This window comes from Protopterus annectens, chromosome 13.part0, assembly GCF_019279795.1.
Source record: "Protopterus annectens isolate FY-2018-M chromosome 13.part0, PAN1.0, whole genome shotgun sequence".
Taxonomy (NCBI): domain Eukaryota; kingdom Metazoa; phylum Chordata; order Ceratodontiformes; family Protopteridae; genus Protopterus; species Protopterus annectens.
Window position 1 is genome coordinate 1,550,317 of NC_056747.1, and position 20,014 is coordinate 1,570,330.

The window sequence follows — 20,014 nt, forward strand, 5'->3', positions numbered from 1 at the left end:
TGAAATTGAAATTGTTAAAACATCTAAACTTCTTGGCATTACAATTGATGACAAACTTTCATTCAAAAACCACATACTTAGCATAATCAAATGCAGCCATTTTAAAGTAGGTAAGCTGTACAGACAGAAACTTGATCTGGACATGTCCACCAAGTTAAAACTGGCCACCAGCCTTCTTCTCCCTCACCTCCTCTACACTAGTCCCATTTCACTAACCTACGCTCACATCTCTTAAATAAGTTACAATCTTGTTGTTATAAAAATAGCAACATTTGTGTCCAGTATGCCAACTTGTACATACCACTGCCTGACCAATAAACATTTAAAGTGGTTTGAATTATCTCATTACCTACAATACAACCAACTAAACCTTACTCATAAATTACTTAACAACCCAAATTACTGCCCCTCTCTTCAAACTATAATACAAATACATACCCAATCTCAGACTTTAAGGTCTTCAAATAAACAACTGCTAGCTATTACCAAACCCAACAAAAGAGCTGGACGATGCCTGTATTCCCATGCCATTGCCAAATTATGTAATGCTCTTCCTCCATCTATCACCCAATTAGACTCTGCTAGCACATTCAAAATAGCTCTGAAAGACTACTTTCTTAACACCCATATATATGCTCCTGCAATCACATGACTAAACCACCTGTAATCACATGACTAAACTCCCATAAGCCTGTTCCCAAACCTACATCCTTCTTATTTTCCTTTTAGTAGTTTGGTAACTGTTAACTAATTTTTGTTACCCACTATGTTACTTTTGTTATAGTTTGTTCAGGAGATAGTATGCATTCTATGATGTTTTAATTATTAGTACTGTACACCTGTATTCTTCTGCTTAATGTTTATACATTATGTATTTTATATTTTGATTGTAATTGTTTTGTGGAGCTTTTCTCTCTGGGCCTCCACTGAAAAGGGGTCCTTGGCCCAGTGGAGTTTCCTGGTCAATAAATGACAATAAATAAATAAATGTCCCTCAGCAAAGAGAGTGATGTAGAACTAAAAGACACAAAAGGAGCTAAGATATTACTCTGGATAGAAAAGATAGATAAAGCTAATACTGATCCTTTCCAAAAGAGTCCTGTCATTAAACCAGTGAAGGAAATCCGTGTGGAAACTGACAGAGAATGTGAGTCTTCCTCAAAGACTCCAGATGTTAAAACAATAAGAGAAGTTAGTTTGAAAACTAGCAACCAAGAACCTATAGCTAAGAATACACTGACAGGTGGTACAGAAAGTAAGGAAGAAACATGACTGTCGTACTGTCGTACTGAAGAACAAGGGAAGGGTAACCGGAGAAAAGCCCTAGGCTTCTTCCTGTTACATCAAAGAAGGAAGCAAGTCAGACTCTAAAGGTAAAGAAAGTAAGAAATACTGAGGCCTAGAAAAGGAAACTGGAAGTACACCTGATGGAAGAAAACTATTTTCTTAAACTTCCTTTTACAGCTGATATGTGCGATGAAGGAGAACAGCCAATACTTGTACTTGTAGTGGAAGTGAGAACATCCTCTACTTCTTATCAGACAACTGATGAATGCAGGCTTTCTTGTCTGACTTAAGATAAACCATGAGAATTTAAGGAGTGGCAAAAGAATATCTTAAGTAGAGACAGCTAGAACACTGTATTCACTGCTTGAAATGCCATCTTTGTTTAATAACCCTATTGTTAATAATGTATCTATATGCAAGCATATGGTTGTATTTTTATAGCTTTGTATAACTGTTACTTCTGTGGAGCTTTTCTCCCTGGGTCTCCACTGAAAAAAGGCTATTTTGCCCAGTCGGGTAAATAAATAAAATAAATAAATAACACAGAGAGTACATAAGAAATTAACAGTACAGAAGAGCCCTACTGTAAACCCACTCATTCAACTATGAAATGACCTGCTCTGCAGGGTAACAGAGGCCTGAGGACAGATACTGAGCCAGTTATTAGCTCCAAGATCCTATAGAATGTATGTAATAAAGTTAGCATGTAGCCAAATTTTAAGTAGTTATTTAGAAATGAATAAGACAAAAAGTGTGGTTTTTAGCTAGATTTTATTGGCTGGTATTATGAGAGACATGGGTAACCTTTGTGCAGTCTGCCCAGAATATCAAAGGAAAGCACCCAGTCTAGAATTTGAGAACATTTTATTCCTTTATCCATTATGGATGTCCCTTTCAAATGTACAGGAATCAAAATTGTGAGTCCATTTTCAAAATTAAGACACAAACATCAGTATATTTTAGTAATTAGTGATTATGAGTCACTGCAAAGACTATAGAAAATAACTATTGCTATTTTCCTAGGGTAAGAATTCCCCAATTAAGTCCTACTGACTAGGAAACCTAATGTGTGTACTAAGTAATGAATGTTTGTTAATTTAATTTTAAGTAAAACAGACATGGGCATCTGTATACTATGTTCAAACATAGAGGCGTTTTAGAACTTGGTAGAAACCAGGGCCAATTGCTTCTATATTTTCTCTTTATAGGTTCATAGGTTAGTACTGGGCTAACTGATCTTACGAGTCATTTTAAGCCTTAGCCAATTATCCCTTGAGAGACTCAAACCCTGCACCTTGTGTTTATAAGGCAAACACCTTAAGTATTAGGCCACCCTCTCAGGTGGTTAATAGTAAAAGAAGTACCCCGGGCATCTCTGAAGTTTCTTAGATATAGCCAAAAGAACAAATAAGAAATAAAATACCCATTAAAAAGTGCAACACAGAGTTTTACAGATCTACAGGACAGATTAGAACCATAATTCCTGTAGTAAGACAACATATGGAGAGATCACAGAAAGCAGAAAATGGAACATACAACACAAATTCAATGAGTCCAACGCTGTACAAATTCCTTGTGCCAGCCTGGAATGGCAGCAAACCCAGTTAAATGTCAATTAAGCATGATAGAAGCCTCTTCAACACCGTAGAGATTTCTTGTGCCGGCCTGGAATGGCAGCAAACCCAGTTAAATGTAAATTAAGCATGATAGAAGCCTCTTCAACACCATACAAATTCCATGTGCCAGCCTGGAATGGCAGCAAACCCAGTTAAATGTAAATTAAGCATGATAGAAGCCTCTTCAACACCATACAAATTCCATGTGCCAGCCTGGAATGGCAGCAAACCCAGTTAAATGTAAATTAAGCATGATAGAAGCCTCTTCAACACCATACAAATTCCATGTGCCAGCCTGGAATGGCAGCAAACCCAGTTAAATGTAAATTAAGCATGATAGAAGCCTCTTCAACACCATACAAATTCCATGTGCCAGCCTGGAATGGCAGCAAACCCAGTTAAATGTAAATTAAGCATGATAGAAGCCTCTTCAACACCGTAGAGATTTCTTGTGCCGGCCTGGAATGGCAGCAAACCCAGTTAAATGTAAATTAAGCATGATAGAAGCCTCTTCAACACCATACAAATTCCATGTGCCAGCCTGGAATGGCAGCAAACCCAGTTAAATGTAAATTAAGCATGATAGAAGCCTCTTCAACACCATACAAATTCCATGTGCCAGCCTGGAATGGCAGCAAACCCAGTTAAATGTAAATTAAGCATGATAGAAGCCTCTACTATTTGGGCTATATAACGGACAGTTGGATTGTGAAACTCCAGGCTGAAAAAACTGAAACATTCCAGAGGTTGTCTACGCCAGCTACAAAAACAGGTTAAGTTAAGCTATTATTGCAAATATGCCCTGGGCTTTATTCCCAATGCCTACGTGTACAGTCTATTCGCTGGGGCTTGAAACAATGGTGGGGAGGGCAGTCATGTAGCCTATTGGTGGCTGCTGAGATAACTGAGCACAGAGAACACTAAGCCTTTAAGAGTAGGCAGGCAATTCTCAACAGGGAACAAGTCCATCTTGGGAACTGTAATGAAGAAAGAAGTAGGTAAGTAGGTAAAGGTAGATTCCTGTTGTTCTGAGTGATAGATCAAGGAAGGATTGTGCCGAGGAGACTTTAGGGAAGTCAATGTGAAGTGAAGAAAATAGGCTAGGGGTTGTCCCTCTATACAAAATTTGGAAGATAGTCCTAAAGCCTGAAAGGAAAGACAACTGATATGTGGAATTAAATGTGTGGTGTGTGTGTGTGTGTGTGTGTGTGTGTGTGTGTGTGTGTGTGTGTGCGTGTGCATTAAAACTATGTTTGCTAAAGTTGCTATAAAAAAAAAAAAAAAAAAAAAAAAAAAAAAAAAGGGATTTATTTATATGTAGTATATGAAGCACATTGATTACACCCCAAAATCAGGAAAAAGAAGGACTTGCTATGCACTTCTGTAATGTCAAAGAAATGTATAACAAGTTTTTTTGTGCATGCCTTTCAGCTGTTATGCGCTAGTCTTCACCAGAATATATACAGACAGTGGTAAGAAGTTAAAACAGTTCTGTTTTAACACAGAAAATATAGACTTAAGTGTTTTCAAGGTTTTAAAGTCATTAGTCCATCAGAGGTACACTTAAACTTTTTAACATTTGGGTGCCTCCTACCAGCAACTGGTACACTATTTTCTCCTTTGCCTTAGTTGTCCTCCTCTTCCTATATAGTAAGTCAGTTTGAAATTCAAAGTAGAGCTAGGATGTAGGGAACTATGTGACAGGTTTGTTTCCCACCACCCTGGATATGTTCTCCATAGCTCCATATGGAGTTTCATTCTCCCACCAAGCCTTTTTAAAATTTGTCCGACTTGCAGAGAGGTCACCTAAGTCAGGGGTTTCCTCTTGATGGGCTCCTTGTGAGGGACAGGACACTGCTTCTTCTCCGTTAATGCTGACAAGGAGGTTTTAGTACCCCAAATTTTTCATAGAAGCAAATGTTCTCACAAATGCTCAGTATTCAGTATACATCTCACCAGGATTCTCCATCTGGGGCATTTTATTTCCTGAGGTCTGGAATTTAAAGTGTTTTCTACCTTCTTTAGTTCTTTCATGGCCTGGTTATTAAGAATGAATTACTTCTTTAGAAGCGTTCTTTTCTCCTTAGGGATCTCCTTCCTCCAGGATTCCAGTTGCTGTCATTTCAGAACACGAAGGACAACTAATGGTGTTTTCCTTTCCCCCCTTTCTGGGTATTACTTCTGCCGTTTCTTCATGTCTTACTGCCCTCCTTCCCAGTTTCTATCCCCACGATTAGCTATGTTGTGATTGCTATAGGAGCTATCAGGTCCACCTCCCCTCAGCCCCATATGATGTCTCATATCCTTGTTCCCTTAGTGCTCCCAGGCTTTGCTCCTGGGCCTTACTATACCAAGATGATGAATATTCATGTAGCTGTGGACATCTCCATGCCAAGTTATTCAGAGGGCAGCAAGGTCATGGTTTGTTTATCTAGTGTGTCCACTTTAATCTGGCAATATGTTCAATCAAAAGAACATTTGGGTTTCACTGCCTCCATAATGCTTTGAAATGAAGGGAGTCCTCCCCATTTCTGATACAGTTTGTACTACAGCAACAAGATATTCTGTCTTCCAAATTCATTCCTGATTGTGGCCTCAGCAATGGAATATCATTTGTTTCTCCCCATGAGCTTATACTGATTTACAAGCCTTTTAAGAAAACCTTTTGCTTATAGATACACTGCCTTCTAGTGAGGGTTATCCAAGTCCTAGACGCCAAGACCCCCTGTAACTCATTTCTCTCTATTATTACTTTGCATTTAATGAGTTTAGCAGTGGCAGTATCAACTAACATGACAAAAGTCATCACATTCCAGTAGTTCTGTATCATTCACATGTTTTTCATCTGTTTTAACATTCAAATTAGGTTTGACATCACTGTTGCAGACTTTAGCAATGTTATCCCTTTCTGCTCACTTAAAATATAACACACATGCCAATGGCCCTTTAGGTTTAAGCATTAATTTTTAGTTGCTCTAGGAGACTCACTTTTATAAATGTTTTCATAACATATTATCCTATCTACCATAGTTACAACACTTTCAGGATCTTTTCAGTCTGACCAACATACCCACATTTTAGTGGCTGCCAGCAGAGCTTGTTTAAACCTATCAATCACTAAGATGTCAATGGCAGTTTCTTTGCTTTTGTGATCCTCAGATTTATAGTATGTTTTACCTCAGATAATTGGTACCGTACTGTTCTGCCTTTTGAATAAGCCAATTGATGAAATTTAAGAGCTTGAGTCTCTACTGTGATCTCAGCATAAGCAACAATCTACTTTTTACGTTTTTATAATCTCTGTAATCAGTGTTCGACATGTCCGATAAGGCAAAGATGGAAGCCCTCATAGTTTATGTGATGAGTACAATACCCCCTTTGGTATGTACCTAATCAGGCATATCCAACAACTGGAATGTCTACAGAGGTTCCTCACTAAAATAATACAGGGAGTAAGTAATATGTCCTATGCAGGCTACCTCAAGGCCCTATCCCTGTATTCTATCTCCTACCGGCTTTTGAGGGGAAATCTATGCCTGGCATACAGGGCCATTGTCAGACCCCACTCTGATGGATCTCCTGCATATCCACAAAACAAACAGCACCACAATTACCCATTTTAAAGACTTACACTTTGCATGTGATATAAATAGGACCTGTTGGAGAGATAGGTATGTATCCCAGAGACTACCCCATCAATGGAACAGGCTCCCCATCCCTGTGAAGCAGAGTTCATCCCTAACCCAATTCAAGTCCAACTTGGACAATTGGATGGGAAATTGGAAATTCATCCCTGGTTAAGCATCTAATTCTCTAATGGACACAGGTAACCTGTAAATGGTTCATCTCCCAGGCCCATGCTTATACTTATGAAGGGTATCACAACTTGTCAGAGATTTGGGATGTATGGCTAGGCTTAAAAAGGCCCTTGATGTCATTAGCCTAGTAAATGAACCTATCAGTGTTGGAGCCCAGCCAGCTAAGTTCAATCCTTTCCGGCTCAAATGCCATAATCCACACTCGCATGTCCTGCACTTAATGAAATGGCTTTACTGGAGGCATGGATAATCCACACTTGCATGTCCTGCACTTGGTGAAATGGCTTTACTGGTTTTTGGCTTTGCCATTGACTTTATCCCCATTAGCATAGACCCTCAGCACCAGCAGCTATTGCTTGCGTTAGCTGATCCACTTTAGCCATTCTTTGTAAAACTGCTTTCCTTCGGGATCTCTCCATGGCATTCCCTCCTCATCCCAGGCAGTTGTGGCACACTTTTGTCATGGTCAGAGAGAAATAGATGAATCTGCTGATGCCATTGTGCTCAATCATAGCAATATCTAGCTGTAAAAGCACCAAAAAATCAAAACAAAAAAATCAGCCTCTGACTGGAAAGGTTTTGGTTTGCTCAAACATGAGAGGTAAGGCCTGAATTTCAGAATCATTCCAAAACAGAAGTTTCAATGCCCACTGCATCCAGTAATGTGGGAAATAAGCAGGTAGGACTTGTGTGTTTGTAAAAATAGCTACTTATTTAAGAAAACACAAACATAATGTTGACTTTACCCACAATGAAAATAAAATACTGTGTTTGGTCTTGACAAAATCAAATCTTCCTCATGTTTAATATTTACATACGACGGAGTTACTCCTTCTGAAAACAACTGCACACTGTAGCTCTTCTTTTAGAAAACATCTCCAGACACCTCAGGACCTTATGTGACATCTGACATGAGCTATCGTATTCTGTCTTCAAACCAAACACCTCAGGACCTTATGTGATATCTGACATGAGCTATCGTATCCTGTCTACAGACATGTTCAGGTTACCACCTAAGCCCACATACCCTCCTTGTCAGGTATTCCCCCTTTAAGGGGGGGTAACATCTTAAGCTATTTCAGATACAACTTCATTTATCTTTGACACATAAAAGTTTACATTTTCCAAATCAAACACTTCAGTATACAGACAAGGCAGTAATATATACTTTCAGTCTGTAAAATATGCCCTTTGTGGATGGTATTTGTGTGTCTATATGTACATCTGTGTGTTTTTACATGGATATGTATGTCTACGTTTATATATGTGTTTGTATGAATACATGTTTGTGTCTGTGTGTTTATATATGAGACTGGGTACCCATGTATGCAAATATCTGTGTATATGCCTGTATGTCTATGAATATTTATTATTTATTGTCATTTGATTACCAGGAAAGTCCACTGGGACAAGGTAAGTCCATTTTGGTGGAGGCCCAGAGAGAAAAGCTCCAGGTTATAATCAGACTTACATAAAAATTTACAAGAAACTTATACAAAATACATAAAGGTGATAAGACATTAAATTAACAGCAAAGTTAAACAACGTCAAAGTACAGACAATAATATCCTGACACAATACAACCAAGACAGAATGGTTAAATATTATACAGAGTAAAGCACTGAGGTATGCAAATAATTCATGGCATTACTTAGGATAAACAATAAAAACATATATATATATATATATATATATATATATATATATAAAACATGGAGAAGAGAGCATAAGAGGAGAACTTTGTAATACATAGTACAGAAGTATGGAAGGAAGAGTACATGTGACTTTGTGTGTGTGCGTGTGTGTGCTGCATGCAGCATGTGTGTGCAAATGCATTCACATGTGTATGTGTAAGCTCACGTATCATAGGTCAGGACAGGACACATTAACATGGAAATGTTGCGAAAGCATTTCAGATGGCAAATGAAATTTAAAAGACAATGCTATGCATCTGTGAGGAAGCCGAGAAAGTTATTGATAAAATAAGCACTTCATCAGACTGGGAGCATAAGACTGAAGGCATGGTTTCTAATACACAAGTCCATTTCTCACTTGGTTAACATAATTAACTGCATGTTATGAAGCAATAGTAGACATGAATGACTGTCCACCTAGGAGCACAGTGTTATTTCTTACTGATATAGCTGCTGGCTTGACATATCTTTCATGCACAAACAAAATGAGTGTATTATCCTAGGCACCTAATTCCCTGGGTACATGTCAGCAATATTGTTTTAAACAATTTACACTCCAATTTACTAGCATCATTTTTTCCGGAAGCATAGCTCTAAGTAACTTCTGCATTTAAACAGCATCATAAGCATTCAGGTCTCCCAATTTTTGGTAACCCCTCTAACATTCATGTGCATAGAAAGCATGATGATGCCATTTCATCAAGTTGGAAAAGCTACGTCTGAAACAAGTGTGCTGTGAGGGGGACACAGATCGGGCAGGAGACGCTTAAAACAATTTTAGTGAGAAACAGAAGGACATAAGCTTTTACTTATGATATTATACCTCAAGTTTCTGTGGTAATATATAATTTTCTGATATAGGTTTGCCAGGATTCCATATTACACCTAAAGTTTCTGTGGTAATATATAATTTTCTGATATAGGTTTGCCAGGATTCCAGTTATGACTGATTAACAAGGTTAGAGTTATTGTTCCGTTCATCTCTGTTTAGCGAATGTAGTGAGATAAGAAGAAGGGAATATAGTATAAACAGTCAAGGCCTTTGAGCTGCTAGTATTGTGAACATGGAGAGTCTAAAGTATCACAGGTGGTACATGACCTGAGGGATCCGAGTTACCTGTATCCTGAGGGATGCTAGGTACCTGTATCCTGAGGGATCCTAGTTACCTGTATCCTTAGGGATGCTAGGTACCTGTATCCTGAGGGATCCTAGTTACCTGTATCCTGAGGGATGCTAGGTACCTGTATCCTGAGGGATCCTAGTTACCTGTATCTTGAGGGATCCTAGTTACCTGTATCCTGAGGGATGCTAGTTACCTGTATCCCGAGGGATCCTAGTTACCTGTATCCCGAGGGATCCTAGTTACCTGTATCCTGAGGGATGCTTGGTACCTGTATCTTGAGGGATCCTAGTTACCTGCATCTTGAGGGATCCTAGTTACCTGTATCCTGAGGGATGCTAGGTACCTGTATCCCGAGGGATCCTAGTTACCTGTATCCCGAGGGATCCTAGTTACCTGTATCCTGAGGGATCCTAGGTACCTGTATCCTGAGGGATCCTAGTTACCTGTATCCCGAGGGATCCTAGTTACCTGTATCCTGAGGGATGCTAGTTACCTGTATCCTGAGGGATGCTAGGTACCTGTATCCCGAGGGATCCTAGTTACCTGTATCCTGAGGGATCCTAGTTACCTGTATCCTGAGGGATGCTAGGTACCTGTATCCTGAGGGATCCTAGTTACCTGTATCCTGAGGGATCCTAGTTACCTGTATCCTGAGGGATGCTAGGTACCTGTATCCTGAGGGATCCTAGTTACCTGCATCCTGAGGGATCCTAGTTACCTGCATCCTAAGGGATCCTAGTTACCTGTATCCTGAGGGATCCTAGTTACCTGTATCCTGAGGGATGCTAGTTACCTGCATCCTGAGGGATCCCAGTTACCTGTATCCTGAGGGATCCTAGTTACCTGTATCCCGAGGGATCCTAGGTACCTGTATCCTGAGGGATCCTAGTTACCTGCATCCTGAGGGATCCTAGTTACCTGTATCCCGAGGGATCCCAGTTACCTGTATCCCGAGGGATCCTAGTTACCTGCATCCTGAGGGATCCTCGTTACCTGTATCCTGAGGGATCCTAGTTACCTGCATCTTGAGGGATCCTAGTTACCTGTATCCTGAGGGATCCTAGTTACCTGTATCTTGAGGGATCCTAGTTACCTGTATCCTGAGGGATCCTAGTTACCTGTATCTTGAGGGATCCTAGTTACCTGTATCCTGAGGGATGCTAGGTACCTGTATCCCGAGGGATCCTAGTTACCTGTATCCTGAGGGATCCTAGTTACCTGTATCCTGAGGGATCCTAGGTACCTGTATCCTGAGGGATCCTCGTTACCTGTATCCTGAGGGATGCTAGTTACCTGTATCCCGAGGGATCCTCGTTACCTGTATCCTGCTGCCACACTTTCTTGTTCTCCTGAGGTGCATTTGTTCCTTTCATCCTCGCTAAGCTGATTTTTACTTTCTGCATGTTTCTCCCAGATGGCAGTTTGATCTCACGCCCCCAGAGCCTCGCTCCTTAATATTGGCACTTTGTTCTGCACATTAATGTTGTTGCACGATTCCCTCTGTCATTACCGAAGTGGGTAATATACATCCAGAACAGTTCCTGGCATTAACACCTTGGTGTTGCTGTTATTGATGGGCCTAGCAAAGTAACTGCATTTTTAATAATGGAGATAGGGACTCTGCATCCTGGTACAGTCCATCAGGTTTACGACTGTGTAATCTTTAACCCAGTCAGACTCCCAAAAAATGAGTATGGCAATAAAGCAGTGTTATTCAGCTGGATCAAACCTCTCAAGTGTGTCAGATTTTGCAGAATGTCATTGACTTTACTTCATATTTTTGCCCTGTCCCACATAACATTTTTGATTTTCTGATAAATCACATATCATTATAGCCAGTTAATAATAATCAGAGATTCATGCGTCTTATTGTTCAAAAAATGCACACTGATGAAAAGCCTTTTGTTCTATTAAGTTTTGAAGTGAACTCGAATAAAAAGTTTAATTGACCCCCCCCCCCATTAATTTATTTGTCCAGAATTCTTGAGCACAGAAGTTGAGGCATGTACTAGATACTGCTGCAATCTGCACCCCCCCCAGGTTGGGTACTTATACTTAAAATAAGGTTTTCATATATACACCCCCACCCCCAGGTTGGGTACTTATACTTAAAATAAGGTTTTTATATATACACATCAGCAGCCTGGGAGTTCAGGGCATGTTTTAAGCATTGCTAATGACTTTCTACTGTTTTCTTTTGCGCTACTAATCTTTATGTCACAACAGAAACGTCCATAGTGACAATTGTACAGTAGCTTCCGGACAGTGTGTTTTTGGGCTTGGCTCTCAGTAATTCAGTATGTGTCTGTCCCAGCGCCTGTTTCTATGTCTGCAGCATATGGAAGCACATTTGTCTGTTCTCTGCTCCAAGAGTCAAAGGCTGTTATTCATAGTTCAGAGCTGAACTGAAATACTGCATAGAGTGGGTTAAAAAAACACTTTGGCAATAAAATGCTAACAATCTGTTTCTGTGAGATGAGCTGTGGCCTTGGATTGGCTTATATGTGAAGAAATAAACATGCTTTAGCTATGCACAGAACATTTCCATCAGGAGGATTCATGCAGTCTATTAAATATAAAAGAGTCTTTCAGCCTGCAGCTGGAAGCCCAGATGCTAAGTGGTTAACATGTTTCCCTGAACTGTTGCATTCCTTTCCTCTCTCAGAAATGGCCCTCTCGTTTCCTCTGAATTTGTCTCACATTCTTTTGCAGCCTGTTCCTTTCCCCAGAGATGCTCTGTTTCATTTGCTAGTGTCCCGAATTTCTCACTTTGTACAACTTTCTTTTTTCTCTCCTCCCTTTATTTTACATTATATGCAATGCTGCTTCTATATTTATTTGTTTTCATCATAAAATATCATTTTACTAAAAAAGCACTATTCTGACAGTTCTTGGCACAAGTTGCCTCTCTCCATATTTCTGAAATACTTGCCTTAATCCATCTTACAGTAATATTAAATTTAGTAACAGCATTAAGACATTTTAACATTGTAAATTCACTATTGCATATGCTTTGACAAGAAAATGGCTTTAATATAAACCCAGATATATATATTTTCTATATGCTTAATAGTACAAAACTTGTACAAAGTAATAGTTGCGTTTAAGAGCGGCTGGGAAGCTGAGCGTTCTGACAGCTTTTGAAAGCTGCATGACTTCCTCCGGTTCTTACCTCTTTCCTTCAGATCTGACGTTTTACTTCTTACTCTCCCTTTTCCTCTCAGCTTAGAAAATGTTCTTTTCAGCAAAGGCTCAGCCATGACTGGGATGAAAAGGAAACTTTCCGACTGTAGACAGGGCTCCTGTACAACTTCTGTCTGGTCCCAGATATAAAACACAACAAGCTCACAGATATTCTTCCATCCATCTCAAACCATAACTCACTGGCACAAGTACTACAGGAAATAAATTCCTGGACCCCCCCCCCAACTCCATCATTTTTTTAATCCTTAGTATCCCAGCAAGGTTTTGTGGGAGTTGTAGTTTATTTCCTTTTACTGCTATTATTTCAGTACTAAACATCACAGAAGGCACAGGCTTGTGTATGTCTTGCCTTTACGCCCAGCACACTAAGGATCTGTTTTGTATTCATTCAAAGTTTGGACACAGCAAGTATCTTTCAATAGGCAAGTAGTTCAAGGACATTGAAACAGGAATGTTCCCAGAGTCTTGGCTAGACAAGTCTATGGCATGGCTGTTGCATATCTTTAATGAATCCAAAATAATTCCACCAGTGCTTTACCAGGTATACACCAAACAAAATCCAAAGAAAACCAAGTCAGTCTAAAAGGAAACCACAAAGCAGCGTTTTAATAAACCAAATAAAAATAAAGCAGAGAATGGTTAAGCACTTTTGTCTGTCAAGTCAGACATCTATGTTGATATGTCTGTGTTGATATATCCTTTGTTTAAGGGAATTATTGGTTTTACCAATATAAAATGCATTGCATGAGCAACAGGTACCTAAATAAATAATTATTTTTGTGTTGCAGTTTACAAATGTACCCACATTGCATGTTTTGATCTTATTAAACATATTTACAGTATTAGAAGAAGGGACATCAAAAGTGCACTTGCTCGACATTCATTATATTGTTTAAACTTTAATAAGTTTCTGTTTCTAATTTTGGAACAGCAGGTTTTGCATGACACTGGTGGAGATTGGGAAAATGAATTACCTAGGAAGGAAATGAAATGGCAGCTTAAATTTGATGCTGCATACCCACCAGGGTTAAATGATAACATTTCTATTTCTAGTGAATTAAAGAGAAGGGCTTTGGAAGTATAAGTGTTTTTAACTACTTTTAACTATTTTGTACTATTTTAAATTATTTCAATTCTTTACATGTATTTATTGTCAGCATGTTTCTTTAAATGCATTGGTTGTTTTGGAGGGGCGTGTTTCTTTGAATGTTTTTAAGCAGAACTTTGAGTTTAATATGGGTGGTTCTGAAGATGTCTGACTTGACAGACAAAAGTGCTTAACCATTCTCTGTTTTATTTTTATTTGGATTATTAAAACGCTGCTTTGTGATTTCCTTTTGGACTGACTTGGTTTTCTTTTGATATCTTTAATGAATGTAAGAAAATTGTATCTGTGTACATCTTAATTTTATCTGTTACTCAAGATATTCAACATGGCAGACTTCATTTATAGTGGATGTCTACAAAGAAAAAGGTACAATAATTCTCTCTCTTTGGATGCAGTCATGTCCCATTGTGTACCCACAGCACTTTCTGCATGGAATATTCTTGTAAATGTTCCACACCTTAGGGCTGTACTCAGTTCACAAATGCTTCCAATGAGGTAATTGATGAGACTAGAATCACATACCTACAGCTGGAGTAGTGCTTCTGATCACACTGATCATACCTCCTTGCTGTTGTATCACCTAGCTAATAGGGCCCAGTAGCTACATCAGTGAAAAAAGGTTAAACACGTTTGTTTTCAGTAGAAAATCCCCTAGTAGTCACCCCAACCCCCCATTGTGACTCCCCCCAGCTGCAGCCAGGAGGAGCTATTACAGCACCATATCTCTTCATTCCAATATTAAAATAAAGATTTAAGTTCCATCATGCCTAAGTATTGACACATTTTTGAGAAACAACAAGTGGCATGATAGCAGGGCATACTTGATCACTACAGAGCAACACTTCAAGGTATAAAGTAGCTGTCCTGCTGCTCGGTCTGACACTAACCTGCAACACAGCATTTTAGCTGGCAGCACTGTGTACCATTGATATGATATGATATAATACCATGGACAGTGGCTTTCCTTTGTCGGCTGGCTGTCGGAACCATTATACCTAACTATAAATCATGGCACTGAGAAGCAGTGTGCTAGACAAAGTGAGCAGAAAGTGTTTATTGGAGGAAGAAGCAGTGAGCTAAACACAGTGAGCAGAAAGTGTTTACTGGAGGAAGAAGCAGTAAGCTAAACACAGTGAACAGAAAGCATTTATTGGAGGAGGAAGCAGTGAGCTAAACACAGTGAGTAGAAAGCATTTATTGGAAGATGAACCTGTATGCTGAACACAGTGAGCAGAAAGCATTTACTGTAGAAAGAAGCAGTGAGCTAAACACAGTGAGCAGAAAGCGTTTACTGGAGAAAGAAGCAGTGAGCTAAACACAGTGAGCAGAAAGCATTTACTGGAGGAAGAAGCAGTGAGCTAAACACAGTGAGCAGAAAGCGCTTACTGGAGGAAGAAGCAGTGAGCTAAACACAGTGAGCAGAAAGCGTTTACTGGAGGAAGAAGCAGTGAGCTAAACACAGTGAGCAGAAAGCATTTACTGGAGGAAGAAGCAGTGAGCTAAACACAGTGAGCAGAAAGCGCTTACTGGAGGAAGAAGCAGTGAGCTAAACACAGTGAGCAGAAAGCGTTTACTGGAGGAAGAAGCAGTGAGCTAAACACAGTGAGCAGAAAGCGTTTACTGGAGGAAGAAGCAGTGAGCTAAACACAGTGAGCAGAAAGCGTTTACTGGAGGAAGAAGCAGTGAGCTAAACACAGTGAGCAGAAAGCATTTACTGGAGGAAGAAGCAGTGAGCTAAACACAGTGAGCAGAAAGCGTTTACTGGAGGAAGAAGCAGTGAGCTAAACACAGTGAGCAGAAAGTGTTTACTGGAGGAAGAAGCAGTGAGCTAAACACAGTGAGCAAAAAGTGTTTACTGGAGGAAGAAGCAGCATGCTAAACACAGTGAGCAGAAAGTGTTTACTGTAGAAAGAAGCAGCGAGCTAAACACAGTGAGCAGAAAGCGTTTACTGTAGAAAGAAGCAGTGAGCTAAACACAGTGAGCAGAAAGCGTTTACTGGAGGAAGAACCAGCGTGCTAAACACAGCGAGCAGAAAGCGTTTACTGTAGAAAGAAGCAGCGAGCTAAACACAGTGAGCAGAAAGCGTTTACTGGAGGAAGAAGCAGCGAGCGAAACACAGTGAGCAGAAAGTGTTTCCTGGAGGAAGAAGCAGCATGCTAAACACAGTGAGCAGAAAGCGTTTACTGGAGGAAGAAGCAGTGAGCTAAACACAGTGGGCAGAAAGCGTTTACTGGAGGAAGAAGCAGCAAGCTAAACACAGTGAGCAGAAAGCATTTACTGGAGGAAGTAGCAGCGAGCTAAACACATTGAGCGGAAAGTGTTTATTGGAGGAAGAAGCATTGAGCTAAACACAGTGAGCAGAAAGCATTTACTGGAAGATGAACCTGTATGCTGAACACAGTGAGCAGAAAGCATTTGCTGGAGGAACACCAACTGTAGCCTAACTGTGACTGAGTGAGCACTCAGTGAAGACATTTAATCTTAAGTCTGAAAAGTTACTGGGCCAGCATTACGACACCTTTATATCACTACTCAGACTTTCTTTCCACTTCCAAACATTAACTTTGACAGTGGTTTCTGTACTAAAAAGTACAGATTATGTAAAAGGGTTCTACTGCTGTAAATTGTTAAAGTAGATGTGTATTTATAAATATGCAATACAGTGTTACAGTGATGAAACTGGTCACTAGTTGTTAACGGTCAACAGTTCCATATACTGGGTCTTTGTATGTAACCATTTGCTACATTGTTTATGTTTTACAGGTCACAGAAGAGGGAAAAGGTGAGCTTTAATGTTGTTTTCCACATGTTCCTTCTCCAAGTTTCTGCAACCCAGGAATTGGTACTTATAGAATTCAGCATGTGGGGACTTGCTGCCCCATGAAAGTCTACAGTTGGGATTACTCCCCATGTAATAAAAAAATTCTTTCAGTTTGTTGCATGACCTTAGGAGTGTCACTGTTTTCAGTTAGCAGTCTTGTGGGGTTTTAAACTTTTTCTTACATTCATCACATCTCCGTTAAATGAGGCAGGATTATTTATATTAAACCCTGTTTTGGGTGATTATTGAGAATGCCAAGTGGTGCATGTGGAGAAGGGAGTGCAGTATATAAGTATGCCATGGATGTTTCCAGATTTAAATACAACTCTGATTAATACATGGAAAGTGCATTTTCCCTAGTACTATTTCTAAGGTGGAGGCATGTGCCCCATGTACACCACATATTTCTTAATGGGGGAAATACAGTTTACAGAAACTGTACATGACTATTATATTCCAAATAAATTAAACGCTAAAAAATTAGTAACCTTGTCTCTGTGGTGAAGGGTGTGAGGGTGGGGTTGGGGCATGAACGTCAGATGATGATTGGGTGTTAGTACAGACCTGCGTTCATCTCTCATGCCAATATAATGCATTTGCAGTCTGGGTTGGAGTACTTCAGCACTTTGTATCTTTGTGTCTGCATACTGTAGCAATGGGTTTGCTACATTACCAGAGGAGAAAGTTCCTCAAGTCAGAGGAGAGGAGCTTCCTTGTTTTTTTCTCCACAATGTAAAGTTGAGGGGTGCCACAATATCTAGCTATGTCACAGCCTGGCCTTAATAACAAATGTTTATTGAAACTAGCTACATGGGGTGAGCTCTTTCATTTTCAACAAATACTTCTCAGACTATTGTAACAGAAACACAAAACTTACCAGCTCTTAGTAGCTCGTACTGTCAGTATGTATGAAACCAATGTTTATTCCAGTAATTTGTGCCTTTAAACTTAAATCAGTGGAGACAGCACTCAGGTTCTAATTCAGAGCAGAACAAATGTCCTTCCAGCATTTTGAATTCAAGCCAAAACCAAATAAAAGCTCAGGAAGTGACATCACCTAAATTATGACCCCCACCCCTGAAAAGAAATTCTCAGCTTAAACCAGAGACAAGTACTGCGGCAATCAGCATTGAGAAGCCTTGCCTTGTTTACCAATTAACTCCCGGTACTTTCTCATTAAGTCACACAGTAGGCAAACAAAGACTGAGGGGATCAAACCCTGGATTACAGGACGCAGATCATTTACTGTTGATAGCCTTAGTCCTCTGCATTAACTGCCAGCATATCAAATTAAGATTCTTGAAATTGCTGTCTAAGAGTAAGTGGGAGTGAAACCCAAACTGGAAATACTCCCTTCTCAGCTTAAACAAGCAAATAAGACTCCTTGTGAAGCCCTCCAAAGCTAACTATGAATCCAGATTAGTTTCTTCCACTAAGGACAACCATAAGGCATTCTTTAGTTACATCCATAACCTAAAAGGAAAGGCTCAGATTTGTGCCAAACTGGTAGTTAATGATACCATATATACCGAGCCTGTGGACATTGCTAACCTGTTAGCCAACAGGTTCTGCGAAAACTTCACTCCCCCTTCCCTGCCACACTTACCCCAAGACATCCCTACCACCTGTCTTCTACCCTATATCTCTAAAGAGCAGGTCATGAATGCCCACTCTAAGGTCAAAAACACAGCATCCATGGAACCTGTTAACATCCTAGGCTGCTTTCTACATGGGCTCAAACAAGAATTAGGAATAGCATTAGGTACCCTTTTCAATCATTGTCTAAGTACTGGCTTCATCCCAGCTGAATGGAAAAAGGCCACCATTATCCCCCTGCACAAAGGCAGTGCTTCCACTGACTCCAGGAACTATACACCTATTAGCCTGACTAGCCTTATCTGCAAGGCCAATGAGAAAATTATCATGGACCTGATCAACAAAGACACTGGTAACCTCCAAACACTTGACCCTACTCAATTTGGATTTGTCAAAGGGAGATCATGTCTGTTAAACCTGGTGGACTTCTTTGAGACAGTCACCAAGGCCCTTGATGAGGGGAAATCTGTGCACACAGCCTACCGTGAGTTAGACAAGGCTTTTGACCCTATCCCCCACTCAGGCATAATTGGCAAATTAACCCAGCTAAGTATCAACCCATATATCATTCGATGGGTCACTAACTGGCTGACTGATACAACCCATATATTGAAAATAGGGGAATCCACCTCCAACAGCAGACCTGTAACCAGTGGTGTTCTACAGGGATCAGTTCTGGGGCCTCTACTGTTTGAAATCTATTTCTTCGCAGTGCAAGCTAAAACTAAAGGTCTGTGGCTGGCAAAGTTTGCTGATGAATGCAAACTGGGAGCAGTTGTACAATCTCTAAACGATGTCAAAATCCTACAAGAGGGTCTTACACAAACAAATGACTAGTGCCAAAGTCATGGCCTTAAACTCAATGCAAACAAATGAATTATCATCCCTTTCAGTAAGAGTAATATTCTTGCTAACTACCGCATTAATAACAACAACCTAAATACACACTCAGTGGTGAAAGACCTGGGCACACAGATTGACAGCCACCTTACCTTTCATCAACATTTTATTTATTTATTTATTTACATTTGTTGACCAGGAGTGTCCGACTGGAAAAGCTCCACAGTTAAAATATACAGACAGTAGTTACATTGGATTTACATAGCAATTAAAAATTTGATTAACATGGCAATTAACAATTGCAAACATAGTTACAGATGAAGAACATAGTATATCAGTAGACAACTAGAATCTTTATCTGCTAAGTACATAACAGACATTAACAAATGTTAGAATAAGAAGTTCCTGCTGTATAATAAGTACTAGGCTTATGAGCATCCAAGCTTGCTATAATCAAGGTAGTTAGTGGGGTGGTAAGAAAGGTAGTGGTTGGATGGGGTGGGTGATAGTTGAGGGGGAGTTGCAAGGGGATAGCCAGCATGTTTTTAGGTGCGCTTTTAGTAAAGTTTTGAAGTTGGTGCATAATGGTATGGAGGTAATTGTGGGTGGGAGTGAGTTCCATAATTTGGCTATGGCACAAGAGAATAGTGCTACACCAGCAGAGTTATTGGCCTTAGTGATCTACAAGTGATTTTTGTTGCTGGATCTTAGTGGTCTGGTGGTGCGATAGGGTTAGAGTAGATTCTGGAGGGATGGGACATTTAGTGGATGGTTTACTAGTTTGTGGGCGAGTGTGAGTTGATACCACTGAAGGAGGTGAGGGAGTTCAAGCCAGCCCAGTACAGCAAGTGAGAGGCAGTGGTGGCTACGGTAGGATGCCCCTGTGGCGAATTTGGCGATTTTGT

The 20,014-nt window shown here is 40.0% G+C and overlaps 1 protein-coding gene across 1 annotated transcript in view; it reads right to left on the reverse strand.

Moving 5' to 3' along the window:
* LOC122788423 (rho GTPase-activating protein SYDE1-like) overlaps positions 1–12,914 on the reverse strand; it is an 809,025-nt gene extending 796,111 nt beyond the window's left edge. The window contains exon 1 of the mRNA XM_044055491.1: positions 12,712–12,914. Within this exon, the coding sequence (XP_043911426.1) occupies positions 12,712–12,799 (88 nt within the window). The 5' untranslated portion in view covers positions 12,800–12,914. The remainder of the gene's footprint in view (positions 1–12,711) is intronic.
* Between the last annotated feature and the right edge of the window lie 7,100 nt (positions 12,915–20,014).